Source organism: Natator depressus, chromosome 2 (genome assembly GCF_965152275.1).
Source record: "Natator depressus isolate rNatDep1 chromosome 2, rNatDep2.hap1, whole genome shotgun sequence".
Taxonomy (NCBI): domain Eukaryota; kingdom Metazoa; phylum Chordata; order Testudines; family Cheloniidae; genus Natator; species Natator depressus.
The window spans coordinates 167,245,550-167,264,209 of record NC_134235.1 but is presented as its reverse complement, the minus strand read 5'-3'; the positions used below and the strand labels follow the sequence as shown (position 1 = coordinate 167,264,209).

The 18,660-nt window shown below is 42.2% G+C and overlaps 1 protein-coding gene across 2 annotated transcripts in view; it reads left to right on the top strand.

Moving 5' to 3' along the window:
• Window positions 1–18,175, top strand: part of CNTNAP2 (contactin associated protein 2) — a 1,640,949-nt gene extending 1,622,774 nt beyond the window's left edge. For both annotated transcript variants that reach the window (XM_074945269.1, XM_074945270.1), the window contains exons 23-24: window positions 15,097–15,168; window positions 17,968–18,175. In XM_074945269.1, the coding sequence (XP_074801370.1) occupies window positions 15,097–15,168; window positions 17,968–18,167 (272 nt within the window). In that variant the 3' untranslated portion in view covers window positions 18,168–18,175. The remainder of the gene's footprint in view (window positions 1–15,096; window positions 15,169–17,967) is intronic.
• Window positions 18,176–18,660: the final 485 nt, after the last annotated feature.

The window sequence follows — 18,660 nt, the reverse complement described above, 5'->3', positions numbered from 1 at the left end:
AGTGTGCAAGAATTCCCAAACCATCCAAAATTTGCATACCAAAAGCTTTTCTAGTGTGTGGGGAAAGTACATGAAAAATTAGAGGTTTGAATAAGACCACCCTTTGGTTCCAGAACTGGAAGATGTACTTCAATTCTTAGTGTAAATTTCCTTCGGCACTAAATTGGATAGGAGGACAATGACAATGGCCCTTTGAAAGTCGCAGATTTAACTCCTGCTGTGCTAAAGGGAAAGGCAGCTGGAATATAGTCAGCTCCCACCCTCTCACACTGAAATGGCTGCAAAGAACATGTCTTGTGAAGTAACTGAACAGTAACCGCCTCTGTGGTTGCTAGGTAGCCTTCAGATACATCTATTCAGATGTATTATGATTTCCACCCACACAGTTTAATTGCACTTTAGATCCAGCAATGTCAAAAGCTTGGTGCAGGATGACTGAAGCCAAAACCTTCTAACCTGGGTCCCCAAACTTAGACTCATAAATCCATACATAGGTTCCTAAATCAGTGGCATAAAATTACCAGAGGTGCTGAGCACAGATCCCATTGAAATTAAGCTACTGTACATCTGTATTGTTGCTAGACCTTGGGTAAGGTCTCATGTAAAAGAATAGATCACACTGGTTAGTTAACTGTGCTAAAACAGATGTTGCTCCAAAAATAATTCAAGATGGATCGATATTGCAGGAAGTAGCTCCCTTTCTGACTCTGTGTCCTGCCAGTGCTACAGGAATCGTGCTAATCATTACCTACCAGCAGAGATCCCCTGGAGGGACAAGAAGAACACTATGATGGGTGCTATCACTGGTGTCATTGCAGGGATATGTGTGTGCATGTTGTATTCCTGGGGGAATTCTGCGCCACTGCATGCACACAGAATTCATGTCCGCTGCGGATTTCTTTGCTTCCCTGCAGAAAAATGACTTTGTAACAGGAAAGCAAAGGGAAGCCGCATGAGCGGTCACATGCCCCACCCCAGCAGCACAGGCATATCATTTCGGGCACCCAGAGCAGCTGGCGGAGAATAAATCACTGTGGAGGGATGGGGCTGAGGATACTCCAGAAGGTGCCAGGTCAGACCCATCTCCCATTTGCCCAACCCCTGTGCATCCAGACCCCTCGCCCCATACCCAGATGCCCACCACTAAGCCTCTCCACACTTGGATCCTGCTGGGCTGAGTCTGCCTGTCCACATCTAGTGTGCCTGGCACGGAGGAGCAGAACCCCACGGTGTTTCTGGGACAGACCCAGCCCTTGTGCTGTGTCAGGGTTGGGTGAAGCCTCACCACCAAGTCCATGTCCCCAGGGATTGCTGCAGGGTGATCTCCCACCTCCGTGCAGCCAGTGGCCTCTGCTCCCCACTGCAATACTGGAGCCTCCACATTTATTTATTGACAAATAAAATTTGCAGAATTTTTAATTTTCTGGCACGGAATTCCCTGAGGAGTAATGTTCAGGAGGGGAGTGAGCAGCAGGGGTTCACCAGTCAAATAACATGAGACCACCGGATAGTGCTAGCAATATAATCCCAGAGCTACCGTGAAAAACAAGTGCTGCTTATTAGCTTAAGACAACGTTTTCAAACTTGGATGCCCACAGTTAGGTCTCAATCCATTTCTAAGCAGGCAGGTGTCCATACCACAACTATTACTGATTATCTCTCATTTTTGCAGCCATAGTGACAAAACTAGAATGTGCCCTGGAGACTAAATCACCCTCTTGCGCCTAGAAGTGATTCCTGTGGGTCAGGTTTGCAACATATTGGTGGGGAGGCGTGCACTGCCATTGCCTGTGCTAAACACAGGACTTCAGTCTCTTGCACTTGTACTTGGCACTGAATTCACATACATTTAAAATTAATACAATTTCCATTTCCTTCTGGATCCATTGCCAGAGTTAAAATGCTGCTTCACCCCCCTTTCTGGCACTTTGCCATACTATTGAATAACTTTATCTTAAAGCATTATCTTGTTTAGCTTGCTGAGTATTTTTATAATGCATAGTCTTTCGCTGTTGCCATGGTGACTCTTTCTGGTGATGGTGTAGTGGTGAAATTCAACAAGTCATTCTCCACTATAGTCTGACTTTTGAGTGCTGACTTATGAATGAATCCTAGAATATCAGGGTTGGAAGGGACCTCAGGAGGTCATCTAGTCCAACCCCCTGCTCAAAGCAGGGCCAGTCCCCAATTTTTGCCCCAGATCTCTAAATGGCCCCCTCAAGGATCGAACTCACAAGCCTGGGTTTAGCAGGCCAATGCTCAAACCACTGAGCTATTCCCCACCCCACTTTAAAACAAATATTAAGGAAAGAATAATTAAAGACATAAAGATAATGGAACATGGGTTTACCAAAGGTAGATCGTGCCAGACTAGCTGATACCTGTCTTTGATAAGAGAGTTGATTTCTTAGACAAGGGGAATGCAATAGATCTAATCTATGTGGACGTCAGTAAAGCATTTGACACAATACCATGTGGAAAATTACATGTGGTTTGTGACAGGTTGCCACCCCCCTTTGGGGTGCCACCTGATATACTGGGGTCCCACTGAGCCTGCCAGTTCCACTAGTCTGCGCTCCCTCACCCTGTCCTGCTATGCCAGGCCCTCAAGCCTTCTCCAGCACACACACACAGGTAGGGACACGCCCAGCTGGAAAAAAATACACAGACACTGAGATCAGCTCTGTGTGGGAGGACTCAGCTCGGGGATTGCCCCGCATGCAAATATACACGTCCTTTGGGATGCAATCCCAAAATTATATTGTCTTGCACTGCATAGAGATCTATACAGTGTAAGATCATGAAATCCGCCCCCTCCCTCATGTGAGGAGGTTATACACAGCTCCCCCGCCCCCAGTCCCAGTTATGAATTACACAAACTGGTTTTAGAATAAACAAAAAACACATTTCTTAACTACAAAAGGTAGATTTTAAGTGATTATAAGGGATAGCAAAGAGATCAAACCAGATTACTGAGCAAATAAAACAAAATACGCAACCTAAACTTAATACACTAAGTTAACTGGTTAATAGTAGCAAATTCTCACCTTAAATGTTGTTTTATGCAGGTTACAGAGTTTCTTGAAGGTAAACTGCACCACTTGCAGCTTAAATCTCCAGGTATGCCTTTCACAGGCTAGACCTTTCTCACTTAGGCTCAGACCCTTCCCCCCGCAGCTTAGCTCCGTTGTTCCTTCAGGTGTTTTCATCAGTCTTCCTTCTTGGGCAGGGAGGCATTGGAGAAGAATCAAGATTAACTCATTCCCCAGCCTTAAAATGAGATTTGCATATGGCAGGAATCCTTTGTTTTCCAGTTTGACCCCCACCCCGTCTTAATGGAAAAACACGAGAAGTCGAAGATGGTGTCCAGTACCAGGTGACATGATCAGCTTACGTTGCAGCATCCCAGCTGTGTCAAAGCAGCATCCCAGGAAACTTCTCAGGAAGGAGGGAGATTAGCATCTTCAAAGACTTCCCCCTAATGGCCCATCCAGGCTGTTTGCATACTGTCTGGTGGGCATTCCCCAGGTGAAAACACAGTTGTAATTGTTACATAGTTAATATACCTAATTTCAGATATAGAAATGATACATGCATACACATTGGATAATCATATTCAGTAAATCATAACCTTTCCATTGATCTCACATGACCCACCCATCTTGCATAAAATACATCTTACTTATGCCATATCCAGATCATAAGCATATTTCTATGAAGAACATGGGACTGTAGTGTGCCAGCTGCCCCACTCCTGGAAAACAAGAGTTAAAAGCAGCCCTGGAGAGGGCTTCAGCTGTGAAAGGCTAGGCTGATTGGGGAAGCAGCCACAGTTGTGGCCAGCTCAATCAGTAGCCACTGAGGCAGGGTGGGTTTAAAGGGTTGGGGTTCCCCTGGGAGGGGAGACCCAGAGTATGGGGGTACTGCTGGGGCAGAACCCTGAGGTAAAGGGGAGTCCAGGAGGGACACGGGGCCCGAGGCAGACAAAACACTGGCCTGCAGAGGGTGCGCTGGGCTGGAAAGAGTTAATTCCTGAGATGACCAGCAGGAGGTGCCGCTCCGGTGAGTCATCGCTTCACTACAGGGACATAATGTCACATGGTTAACTCATCGTGTTACATTAATCCTTTCACTAGGGATGATGTGACTAATATATCAGCATTGTGGCTGTTTTGAACAAAGACTTCTATCTCCTTCCCGAGCAGCATTAGAGGTTGTCAGTGAGTAAGGCTAATTGGGCTTCTAAGGTTCTTTTCTGTGACCATTAGCCCCTCCACATGTTAGCAGACAGAGCAATTATCTTGTGACAGGAACTCTCAGAAATGCTGTTCAAGGATGCACCAGTTCAAAAAGCAGCTAAAGTACTGAATAGCTGCTGCTTTTGGTATATTATATTCTCTTTGTCCCTGTACATTTGGATCATGAAAGCAGAGGACCCCAATCATTATTAGCTGCAAATAGTATTTCTGATTTCAAACTACCTTGGCCTGTGGATGCAGTATATGGAGCATCTCCCAATTGCAGCTCTCTTGGAGAATAGCACACTCAATGGTTGATCCTCGTTTGTAATGGTGCTTCCAACAGCACAAGAGCCAGCTCGATAACAGATGATATAAGAAGCTGTTCTCATCATCTTCTTCAGAGGAAAGCAGCAGATGATTCTTTCCTACAAATCCCTATCTGTAGTGACAGATGAGTTAGAAGAGAAGAATCAGTCATCTTTATTCATAATGGGCCCCTCCATTTCCAAACTTGACCTCTGAAGACACCAAAAGTGCAGATCCAGAAAGGGTTTAGAGGACAAAAGGCCAAGCATGCCACTGTACTAAGCATCTGTACTGAGAATGAGGCCACTCACACATTTTTAAAGACACCTATTACATGGTTTCTGGGCACTGAACAATTTTGTTTGGTTTTTTTTAAATTAACATGCTTGCTGATCATTGCTGACAATGCAATACTCATTGACATTAAGCTATAAGCTAGACCAGGGGTAGGCAACCTATGGCACCATGCTAAAGGCGGCACGCAAGCTGATTTTCAGCGGCACTCACACTGCCCGAGTCCTGGCCACCGGTTCGGGGGGCGCTGCATTTTAATTTAATTTTAAATGAAGCTTCTTACACATTTTAAAAACCTTATTTACTTTACATACAACAATAGTTTAGTTATATATTATAGACATATAGAAAGAGACCTTCTAAAAACGTTAAAATGTATTACTGGCACATGAAACCTTAAATTAGAGTGAATAAATGAAGACTCAGCCCACCACTTCTGAAAGGTTGCCGACCCCTGAGCTAGACTCATTATTGCCCACTCATGCAAAGGTTTGAAAAAGCCCCTACATCATGTCCTTAAGGCCAACAGAGTCAGCCTCTGGCAGGTCACTTGAGAAGTGAGTTGCAGAGCCAAGGGATCTGAGGAGAATGACCAACCTTCAGCCCCCAGATTTCCATACCTACAGAGTATCTCCAAAAATGTCCAAGCTTGATTTCTGGTACATTTGCTAACAGGGAAGAGGTGATTTTTCTTGGGTAGCCAGGACACAACGAAGCAAAACTTCATAGCTCAGCAGCTCATCATCAACGCTGCAAATTAATATTAGTAGGTAATAGGTCGTAAGATGTAACAGTTTATATTTTTCTCATCCCTAAGGAGCAGGGAGACAAACGAAGGAAAGTGTCTGTCTAAGATTTGGCAACATCAGTGCTTGCTCCTTAAATGCTTAATTACAGTGCTAGAATTTGCTGTAATCTCCACTGATGGAGAGTTAAATATGGACCCTTCACTCTTGCCTGGTTCTCTTTCACAATTGTGCATGTTTTTCTTCTCATAAAAGATATACTCACAGTCTGTAGTTTCAGAGTAACAGCCGTGTTAGTCTGTATTCGCAAAAAGAAAAGGAGTACTTGTGGCACCTTAGAGACTAACCAATTTATTTGAGCATGAGCTTTCGTGAGCTACAGCTCACTTCATCGGATGCATACTGTGGAAACTGCAGAAGACATTATATACACAGAGACCATGAAACAATACCTCCTCCCACCCCACTCTCCTGCTGGTAATAGCTTATCTAAAGTGATCATCAAGTTGGGCCATTTCCAGCACAAATCCAGGTTTTCTCACCCTCCGTCCCCCCACACACAAACTCACTCTCCTGCTGGTAATAGCCCATCCAAAGTGACCACTCTCTTTACAATGTGTATGATAATCAAGGTGGGCCATTTCCTGCACAAATTCAGGTTCTCTCACCCCCTCACCCCCCTCCAAAAACCACACACACAAACTCACTCTCCTGCTGGTAATAGCCTATCCAAAGTGACCACTCTCCTTACAACGTGCATGAAAATCAAGGTGGGCCATTTCCTGCACAAATTGAGGTTTTTCACCCCCCTCCAAAAACCACACGCACAAACTCACTCTCCTGCTGGTAATAGCCTATCCAAAGTGACCACTCTCCTTACAACGTGCATGAAAATCAAGGTGGGCCATTTCCAGCACAAATACAGGTTTTCTCACCCCCCCCCCCACCTTTTTTCTCAAAAAACACACACACACAAACTCACTCTCCTGCTGGTAATAGCTTATCCAAAGTGACCACTCTCCCTACGATGTGCATGATAATCAAGGTGGGCCATTTCCAGCACAAATCCAGGTTTTCTCACCCCCACACCCCCATACACACACAAACTCACTCTCCTGCTGGTAATAGCCTATCCAAAGTGACCACTCTCCTTACAACGTGCATGAAAATCAAGGTGGGCCATTTCCAGCACAAATACAGGTTTTCTCGCCCCCCACCCCCTTTTCCAAAAAAAACACACACACACAAACTCACTCTCCTGCTGGTAGTTTCTGACAGTTCATCAGATGTACCAGCCAGTTGATGTTTAGCTACCATCCAAACCTATACATTGTTTTGGTACTTGCTAAGAGACCCACGCGTTTGTAGCTATTTCGTACAGCACTGAGTAGAATGTTAATCATGCAGTCTAGGAATAAGAAAATTAGTAGATCAGTTTACAAAGAGAGCCATTGTCACCTCTGCTAAGACTGTATTTATTTTACAAGTATTATCAATAACTAGGAATCCTGTTAAGGGAAATTATTAAATAGTGGAGAGGGAGGCATTTTGATATCCAAATTCTTGGTTCCACTGCCTTGCTTTTCCTTTGGCTCTCTCTCCAGAGGCTGAAGACAATTTAGTGAACTAGCATAAACACTCTGAAGCTGAAGGCCAAGGTTGGTGCCTTTACAGTTTCAAGTTTAAATTTATATTTTGACTCTGAATATTGAAGCTCTCTTCTTTGCCCCTACATCATACCACATTCTCCATACAAAAGTTTGGGTTTTTGTTTTGTCTCTTTTTTTTTTTTTTTTTTAGAAAATTAATGCACACATCACATGTATGGGGCCAGGGGCTGATCCTGTTCCCATTAAAATCAGCCACAAAATCCTCATTGACCTCAGCAGGGGCAGGATTGCGCCCACCATTTTTGATAATTACAAATATAGGAGCTACAAATTATAGGCACATTAATGTACAAATTGGGAATATAGCAGTTGCTATTTTTCAGGCTTCTCAGTTTACAAATACATTAGTTTAAAAGCCATTCCCCTCAAGACTCATCACCACAGGCTTCATCTTTCACCGAGAGAGGTGTAAATGGCATTACACGTCTCAGAATCCAAAACCTTTAATGTGACAGCATAGAGTACCAAAGATCTCCAAAATTGGTATCAAAGGGACAATAATCAAACAGTCTTTATTGCTCAGGAGGGTGTGGGTGTGTGTGTGGAAAGAGATACAAATACCTATTTAGCTCACAAGATCCAGCCTCCTGAAGGCAAACAGAAAACGAGACTTTCCCCACTGCATGGGTCGGAGTAGACATGTTGCTTGCAGGGTAGGCAACCCATGTAAATGAGTTTCCCAACCCTGAACCGCACTATTCCCTATTCTTAGTTCTTTCCCTTCCTTGCAAGGCATATGTAGAGAGGCCTGGAACTATTTCCACCCTAGGGCTATTTTGTAACCTTCTTCCATGACTCCAACAGAGAGAGGAGAATGGAATCAAAATCCTTCCCACATGTAAAATGAAACAAAAGAGAAACCCTGTCTTTGGAGATTTACACACATACACACGCTTTCCATAAAGACAATTTTTCCTAGTCCCGAGGCAGTTTTTTATAGGTTTCCCTTTGGGTCCATTACCAATGCTTAGATATCTACAGCTAGGCTTTGATCAGCACTTAACTCTACAGTTCCTTTGAGAGCACCAGAGCGTTTCGTATTCTACATTAATTATAAAAGGAAGTATTTGTTTTCCTTCCTTAACAGGTGAAATGTAAGACCGGTTCATGAAATTTTCATGAAGCTAATAGATTAGGCCAGCATGACTAATATATCATCAGTTCTTGTCTGAAGTCCTATTGAGGCACCCAGTGACATTCAGATGTGTCTACTGAGAAGTAAAAAGACAGCTGGGTCCAGGCTTTTGAGTGATGTAATATACTGCAAATCAGTTTGGAACTTTGTTAACAGTAAATATTCAAAACTCTACATCTACACCTAAACGTATCTAAAATTGGAACTGTTATCAGACAAATCCAGCCCTGTATGGTGTAATCCTGTCAACCATTCTTATACCTAAAATGTATTGACCTAAATAAGGAAGAAAATCATGCATCACGGAACCTTTATGTTGAAATGAAAATTATATTGGTCTTGATTCTCCACTGCCTTGCACTTGCACAATCAAAGCATGTAAAATGCTGTCATTGGGAAATGACAATGCAAAGTGCAAGACAGTGCAGAATCAAGTCCATTGGCTCATCTAATCCATCCCTGCTCCCAGTACAGGATTATTCCCTCTGTTGTCTCGTGTGTTGTCCAGTATAGTTTTTTAATTGTCTCCAAGGATGCAGCTTTCATTGGATCACTGTGTCCTTCCACCTTTCCCTAGGAAGATTTTTCCTTAGTCACCACAAAAAACTACACACACTTTTTACATGTCTGTCACACAATCACTTTTAAAAGCTTTTTCCTGTGGTTACGAGAAGAATGCTCTAACAAATTTCAGGAACCCCTGCTATAAGAAGTAGAGGGGTTAGTAGCAACCCATTTAGGAGTTATTCCATGCCTCAGTGGATTGTTGAGTCTGGAGCCTATTGATGACAAGTTAAATGTCAATAGTGTTAACTATTACACTGCTGATCATTCTAACAGAAACATCCAGCAAATGTGTCTCCATAATCCCAGACTGTCTCCCCCACTACCCTACGTACCAGAGGAGTCCAGAGAACAATTTCCCAATCCCAACAACTTTTAAGGTTTTAAAATTTGTTTTTGGAACAGAAGCAAAACCTTTTGAACGTTTTTGTTCAATGGCATTGTCAAAACAGCTGGTTTTGGATCAAAAATTTCACGCTTTTGATGTGTCTCTTTCTTTTGTCAAAAGTGACCAGAGAGCCCTGGGCCTCAAAAACGTTCCCAGCAAAAACTTTGTAAAAACCGATATGCCTCTGCAAAACATTCTGACTTCAAGTAATTCGTATTTTGACAGTCAGGCGTGGTGGGTGCCTTTCGTGTGGTTTGCCCACAGTAAATTGATGCACTTGATCTAAATGCAAAACACAGTACATGAAGGCTCCTGCAAACTTTGCATGCAAAGTGTATTGTCTCCCTCATTGTCACTTATGACTGAATTGTTATAAATCTGTGCAAGGAAACCACGACATTTTTACCAAGAAAATTCTACTCGCTAATGCCAGATGGGGCATCTTTTTATTTATTTATTTATTTATTTATTTTTAAATTCAAGTCCCTTGGTTCACTTATTGCCAGGGTCTGTTTCATTTAAGCCGTGGTGGGATATTGATGAAGACTTGCTGCGCACTTTGGTTGAGTGCTAACTACCCTCAGCTTTCACTCATTTTAATCACCTTGGCCTTATTGTCGTAAGCCCCACGCCAGCCGTTCATTAACCACCTGCTAAACTTTAAGCATGTGAGTATTCTCATGGACTTCGCTTGCTTCACCAGGATTACTTGCATGCTTGATGTTAAGTACCATACTTAACTGCTACGCTATATGAGGGCCTTAGTTATTGCAACTCATTATTTTACAATCTAAAATCCATGGAAAGGTATTACACTCTAGTGTGTAAACGTGTTACCCTTAGTTATAATGATAGAAGAAGACAAAATATTAATTTTATATATTTTCCACTCCGTTGGGTTCAGTGTAGAACGAGTAAAAAAGGGAAATTTCAGAGTAACTGCAGATGTGTGGTGCTACCATAGAGAGCCAAGCAATTAGTCAAACAGTTGCTGTAATTAGGGTGTCTGTTGAGAAAGGGTATGGAATTGGCAGCCTGAGTACAATAGCCTTGTCTGAAAGGCAGCGTTGTACTTGCACGGAGTACAGCAAGAATACTAGGTATTTTTCTTCTCTGCTACAATCCAGAGAAGAACAATGGGCTGGTCTAGTCTCACACGCTTTCTCAGAAGCCTAAAATATCAGTGATTTTTGTACAAGCAGCAACACAGGATTGGTCAGTCAGGGCTGTATTTCTTTGTTGGCTGATGGTACCAACAGTTAAGGGCCAGGGAAACCATCCAACAGCCAAAAGAAAGAAAAGCTCTATTTTGATTTGATCCAGTTGTCTATTTTGCTATTGGTTTCTCAGAAATTTTCTTTTTCCTTGGACACTAACTCTGATTATCTTCACTGAGACTGATTTTGCATCACCATAATTCCACTGACTCCAGTGAAGTTGATTATCATTTATACCACTGTGAAAACAGAATCAGGCTTTGAATGTTTGCAGAATTTGGAGCCTCTAGGCTAAACAGCCAAAAAGGGGTGATAAAGAGGGTTTTTCAATGAATATCACTACTGTTAGGTGGAGTGGATGTGGGGTTGTGATAGCAACAGCTTTATTCTTGGCCCAAAGCAACAGAAGTTGTTGAGCACAGTCACTGATTAACAACAAACTTCTTAAAATCCAACTTGGATGCAAAGGGAGCGGAGCAGATCTTCACAGAAGACTGGACCAAAACTCACATTTTAATGCTAATGGTGCGTGTGTGTTTGCATCTGAGGCAAATTCTCAAAATCATAATTTTGCTGAGAGTGGAAGTTTTACCATTTCTACTTTGAAAAGCTATATTGCATCTTGAAACTAACAAAATTTCATCCTGAACAAAATCACAGCTGTGCTTGAAGGCTCATGAGAATATCCATTTCCTCTCTCACAAGCCCTCTCTCTCTCAAAGTGAATATAGGTTGTTTTGCACAACTAAGGTGAATCATCCCATTAGCATAGACATTCTTTAAATGTTGCAGTTGAAAGATCTTCACATGCTGGAAGCCTACAAAAAGGGAAAATTAGTTTCCAATATTGACTATATTGTGTGTGTTGGAAAAGAGAGTATTCTACTGTTCGAGAAGTGGGGATGGCAAAAATAGACAAATTCAGTTATCACCATATACAACTTAAAGAAAAGGAGTACTTGTGGCACCTTAGAGACTAACCAATTTATTTGAGCATAAGCTTTCGTGAGCTACAGCTCACTTGTAGCTCACGAAAGCTTATGCTCAAATAAATTGGTTAGTCTCTAAGGTGCCACAAGTACTTCTTTTCTTTTTGCGAATACAGACTAACACGGCTGTTACTCTGAAACCTGTCGTATACAACTTGTAATTCCATTCAGATTTCAGAACACCTTCATTAAAATAAAAATAACAAACAGTTTTGAAATTTTCAAAAGACCTTTTCTTATAAGGACTCCATCCAGCCTAATAGTCTCTTGCTGTGCGGGGGAAAGCTGCAGTGTTGTCCCATGATTTAGCATCTGCCAAGCAAAATGGTAGTTTGAGCCATTAAAATGACCACGTCTGCAGTCATAAACACCTGATTCTGCCTTTGGTCTGTTTTTCCAGTCGTACCTCCCCTTTCTGTTCAGTGGTTTCTGTAGAGATCCACTTGCAACCAATGGCTCTACATATAACAAATGAGCTTTGGTATTATTTGTATTATTGTAGCAATGTCAGGGGACTTTGAAAAGTATACATGATGAAGTTAAGCTGCTGTCTCCATACTGACCTTAAATATCCAGTATCATTAAAATAATAGTAAAAATATGGACTTTGCCTTTAGTCCTTTCTGAATCATTTCCACATCTGTTACTAATTCTATCTAGCCCTATTTATCCTTAGGCAAATAAAAGGATAGTGAAGACTGTAAACTTTTTTACAACTAGACTATGTGTTCTTAGCTTTACTCTGTGGCATTTTTTGAAGCTGATCTACAACTAAGTCCAGCCAGCACTGCTGTGAATAGAGGAGACCACCCAGGACACCAGACCCTACTGTAAAGGATAATTTAAGTCCTAGATGGTCAAATTGAAAACTAATCCAACAGACTAATTTGAGGTTAAAAGATACAAAGAAGGCACCATCTGCCCTGCACTTTGCAAGTGTATCCCATGACATGGTGTCTACAAACCACAGTTGAGTTTGGATTCCCCTAAAGCAGTTCAGTGCATCCACATGTCAGCCATGTGTTTGACACAATGGTGCTGGCATGTCCTCACTTTACACTTTTCACTTCTGGTTGGTATCTGTGCATGCTTACTGCCACAGCTGCCCAAGCAGAGCATTTGGAGAATTTTGTCATATTTATTACCAGAGCCAAATCACAGAATTCACAAACCAGAGAAGTGGCTTTATTCCAGAATGGCTGCTTCCACAGAAGAGCTCTTTGCCACGTTTGCTACTTTTTGATTCCCAGTGGATTGATAAAGATGAACACTTGGCTGCTGTAAAACAGAGAGATGGGGTGGAGATTAAGGGATTCCTGAATATCGAAGGAGACTGTACCAGTATAGTTCCAGCCCAGCTTTTACAACCCAAATAACTAAATGGCCCTATTTATGGTCCTGAGTAACGACTAGGGTGGTGCATGGTATTTAGAACCAAAAATCATTCAGCTTCTTTGTGGAACTGGGATACTTTTGCCTAACTAGCATGGCAGTGACTGGTTGAAATTTCTGAATGAGGAAGGCAGCTTTCTTTTTTCTTCCTCAACCCTATAATTCAGCAGCAGTACAGCTGTAATCCCTATGGACAAGATAATTGCTTTTGCTATGTGAAGGTTAGCTACATGTAATAACTACAGCTTCATGACGCTTATTTGCTCTGGGCAAGTCATCATTTGCGGCTATTGTGGTACAAGTGTCAGGCAATGAACACGGTCCTGCTGGGATATGTTCTTACCATTAATGTCCTGGAGATAATGGAAGGATTTGAAGAGTCACCAAATGGTGATGGAGAAAATGAACACTCTTGCCCATTAACAGCTCCCCAGTGGTGCACCTATTTATCATTTCCGCACAGACTATTCATTATTCCACTCTGATGCAGATCCTAGTGGGGCACATACACGAGTTTCTAGATATTAATGTTAGCTCACCAGTCAGTTAACAAGAATTTTGAAGAACTCCTGTTTGTATCCAAGGAAGAAGAATGGCACACTGTATATTCAAGATGGATGTTGATAAATTGGAGAGGATTCAGAGAAGAGCCACAGGATAATTAAAGGGTTGGAAAACATGCCTTATAGTGATAGACTCCAGGAGGTCAAACTATTTTGCTTAACAAAGAGAAGGTTAAGAGGTGACTTGATTACAGTCTATAACTGTCTACATTGGGAACAAATATTTAATAATGGGCTCTTCAGTCTAGTACAGAAAGGTGTAATATGATCCAATGGCTGGCAGTTGAAGCTAGACAAACTCAGACTGGAAGTAAGATATACATTTTTAACAGTGAGAGTAATTAAACATTGGAACAATTTCCAAGGGCCGTGGTGGATTCTCCATCACTGACAATTTTTAAATCACGATTGGATGTTTTTCTAAAAAATCTGCTCTAGGAATTATTTTGGGGGCATTCTATGGCCTGTGTTATACAGGAGGTCAGACTAGTAGCTATTTAACACACCATGGCTCTGCCTCAGTCCCAGAGTATACACATGAGAAACCTCTTGAGGCCATGTGGTCTGAAGAGAGTTTTGGAGCTAGAGAAGTGATTCTGAGCTATCAAGACTTTGGTGCAGATGCTTTGCAACACAAAAGGAACCTAGATGCCTAAGAAGAGAAAGTTAAACTCCATAATGAGCAAGCCTGTGGATGCAGTGATTGTATCAGTGGTCTTTAATGGCAACCTATTACAATATACACCAAAGAAAAAAGAACAGCTATGCTTTAAATACTGACCTGAGTCATAAATAATTTCTCCGATTTCTGCATCTCCTCCAGTAATGGTTTTCCTATCGAAATTTTCTTGTTTATTCATTGAAAACACTACCGTGTTTCTGTGACAAAGTGTCAAGTGCTGTAAGCGTGCAGCCATATGCACAACTACCAGGGTTGGCAATATAGAGCTAGCAGGTAGACACTGCAGTGATGGGCAATACAGAAAAATTATGATCACAGATTAAATAGATGAGATTCCCTTTGAAAATACTCCTCAATATTCTGTGGATGGCCAAACCTGGAACTTCCCATCCAAACTTTAGCCTAAAGCTGAACTGATTCTTTGGCCCATCTCTACCACAATCACTCATTTGTTTCCTTTAGGCTGTGCAATAAAAAAGAGAATTCCTTTTTTGTCACACAGTTTGCTGGTACTGTATAGCAGTCCCTAAAGGCTGGAGAAATTGGAATCCCTTCTGGTTAGCAATGTCTAGTATCACTAAGGCAGAAATCTCACTAGAAGCACAACACGATCTCCCACTGTTAGGGAGAAATAAATTTAAAAATCCTATAAAAGTCTGGATTGCCTCTTGTATTTCATTTAGATTCTTGAATGGTTTGGGGTTGAGCAGAGTGGCTTTGAGGTATCAGGCAGAGGGGAACGTTTCTTATTTAAAAATAAAAATACAAATCACAGCTGACTTTCTTTTTTTAACTTTATTTATTTTAGGATCTTGGGCTTGTGACAAGTGTATTTTTAAGTCTTGTGAGTCTTGTGAGTTTTCGGGAACTGATGTATTATAACATGAATCTTTGATTCCCGTTTTACAGCCAGTGCTGATTTCCCATACAATGGTCAAGCTATAGGAGATGGAGTTAACAGGAACTCTGCCATTATTGGAGGTAAGAAAAATATATGCATTGGTAAGATGTTTTGTGGCTTGTGTATAGAAGTCTGAAACTGCGGAAAATAGTGTGTTCAAACTGTTTGGCTGAGTAAAGGGCTTCCCTACATGGAACAGTTATACCAGTGTAAGGTAAGGTGTGAATTTAAACCACTGCAGTTATACTGGGCTAACGAGGTCTACCTGGGGAATTACGTCCGTATAAGAGTGCCTTTTTTCAATTTAGCTTATGGCACTTTGGAAGCTATTTAAGTTAAAGTAAAAAAAAGCTACTTTTATTCAGTGTAGTTGTATTGGTATAACTGGTAAAATTTCCTGCAGTTTAGTGTAATGAATTAGTACACACCAATCAGCATGAACCTGGGGCCTGCTCCTGCTCCCACTGAAGTAGGTTCAAGCCTGTAGATTCAAAGGCTCTAGGTCAAGCACACTCTGTTATGCTCTTGGCATGATTCAGCTATCATGCTGACCTCACCTCTACTTAGAGGCCAGATTCTGCCCTAGCGCCTGACAGAACCTCATTATAATTACAAATGCACAAGTTATTAATTGCAGAATTTGGCCTCAGCATCTAAGGGCTTGGTCTACACTTAAAACGCTGCAACAGTACAGCTGCAACACTTCAATGAAGACACTACCTATGCCGATGGGAGGGGTTCTCCTGTCAACATAGGTACTCCACCTTCCCAAGAGGCGGTAGCTAGGTCAACGGGAAAATTCTGGCTACACCGGGGACTAGGTTTGTTTAACTGCCTCTCTCATGGGATGTTCATTTTTCACTGCTTAGTGAAACTGGCTTGTGAGTAGGATTTTTTTCTTAATCATAATTCAGAGATTATCTGCAAAATGTGGATCCTGATTCAGATTTATACATACACATATGTATCCTTAGGTCTCCTGGCCTGCACCATACAAAGGGGTATTCAGATAAGAGGGTGGGGTCTGACCCCCTCTTTAATTAGCACCATAGTATGCTAGAGAGAGACAGTATTGCCACGTTAATCTCCAAATGCATTCAAGTATTTTTCTAAAAGATAAACCTTTCATCTTAAAATCTGTTTTAGGGAGAAATTACCACAGCTTCCTTTCATTTAGCCACAATGAAACAGCTTCAATACGGGGGATAGGGAGGCAGAAAGAAAGAGTCTGTAGCCTGGTGGTTAGAGCACTCACCTTGGGGGTGGGAGACTGAGGATCCAGTCCCCCTGATCCAAAGGGGTTTTTTAATTATTTATGCACAGGAACAGCTTCAACAGGAGAGATTTAGGGGTTTCCACAGAATATCCCATAGCCCAGTGGTTAGAGCACTCACCTGAGACATGGCAGATCTCTGTTCAAATCCCTTCTCCTCATCAGGTGGAGGCAGGATTTGAACTAGGGATTGCCCATACCTCAGGTGAGTATCCTAACTTCTGGACTAAAAGCTACAAGGGAGTCCTTCCTCTTAAAATGACATAGGTGCCTAATCCCAAGAGAGGGTTTACATCTGAGAATTCAAAGCAGAGGGAGGTGCCTCCCTGCATCCAGACTTAGGTGCCTATTTCTGAGAGGAGTCGGGGCCGGGGGGGGAGGTCTTGTACACCCCTCCCTCAGCTTGCCATCTCCCATTGGTTATTTTAGTCATCTACTGTGCTTGCTTTTGTGAATCCCATTCTGAGGTGCCTATCTTTCCCCATTCATTTTATAGGGAGCCTGAGAGCTCTGTGAATCTCATTAATTTTTCTGGTCACCTAAAAGTTAGGTGTGGTGATGGTGACTTAAGTATCTTTGTGAATCTAGCCCTTATTATCAAACCTGCCCCTTTTTATGGTTGAAAAACTAAGTGTCTATAGCTGGTTGGAAAATAGAAAAATGTTTACAAATTTTTTTGTGAAAAAATAAAAAAAAATTGAAATTGAAAATATTTTGACGAGCACCAGCGTTTATCCCCCATACGAACTGGCCTCCCTCCGAGCACAGAATTGCATCTCTGAATATATGGAACTGTAACTAAACAACAACCTGAATGCCCAGCTCATCAATTACCAAGCCTCATATAAAACGACTGACTACGGAAGAGAAAAGGCTTTCTAGGATTGTTAGCGTGAGAAGCTTGCAGTTTTCCACTCTGGATGAAATTCACACACCCACAGAGGGCCCATCCGGCCGTCTACACCATAGATGTGCCACTTTAACACCACTGCCGCCCATAGGGAACAAGAGGAAGGTCATTAAGGGGGCTTGCTATGTCAAGGCACTCAGTACTTGCCTCAACTAGGCTATTGCAGAGGTAACTCTAAATAGGATGGTGCAGTTGAGAATAGGTCAGGTGAGGGGCAACCTCACCTGATCTCTTGGGGGTTCAGAAGGCCAGCACCCACTATCCAGACAAATGCAATAGGCATCATAGAAGGCCTGTGCTGCATCTCCATGGCCTACGTACAGATGACATGTGGATTCTGTCCCACAAGGAGTTGCCCTGACAGAGTCCAGGAAACTCATCTTCATTTATACTGGTATTCAGTGGGAATAGTTGGGCCCTCTGTCTCTATGACCACCCGTGAAGCACCAAACACACCTGTGGACTGTATAAATAGTAATAATGATGAGGTTCAACCATTGCAGTAAGGATTAGGGGACTCTGTTTGATTAAGTTTTGGAGTAAACCACAAAGAAATTCCATGGACGTTAGTAAAGCCAAACAAAAAAAGTGCCAGATTAGGGTAAACATATGAAGTAGACAGTAAAATCAAGCCCCCATGGAATTCTTGAATTTTATTTTATTTTTTCTGCTTCTGTCATTCCTCCTATCCATTAGGTGTCATCGCTGTTGTGATCTTCACCATACTTTGCACGCTGGTGTTCCTGATACGCTACATGTTCCGTCACAAGGGAACCTACCACACCAATGAGGCCAAGGGGGCGGAGTCTGCTGAGAGTGCCGATGCAGCCATCATGAACAATGACCCCAACTTTACGGAGACCATCGACGAGAGCAAAAAAGAGTGGCTTATCTGAGAGTGTGGGGGGGGGGGGTTGGAAGCAGGGCTGGGTGGGGGTGGGGATGACTCTTTTAGCGAGGAGAGAACGCTCTACTTCAGACTCTTGAGCACATCTAGTAAAAAGATCAGCACAAATGGAAGAGCAAGCAACAGGCAAAACCGATGAGACTGGAAACAAGGATAACACACACATTTAAGAAAAGTACTTTTTAAGATTCATTTGCAATGAATTGCCCCTTCTGTATCCCAACAACAACAAACAACAGCTTTTAGAGCTTCAGCATTGGTTAAAATTTGTCAGTAATACCTGTCTTTTCTGTGTGTGTTTAGAGATGTTCTAAATACCCGTGATGATAACAGGGCCAGTTTTCTACATTTTTTAAAAGCCCTTTAGAATGTGGATATTTCTGTCTTGAAAACAGCTTACAAATCGATACATCCTCAAAGTGTTCTTTTCAGTCATGCATAGTCGGTTCCAGACAGGTTGCCATAATACTGGTTCACATATT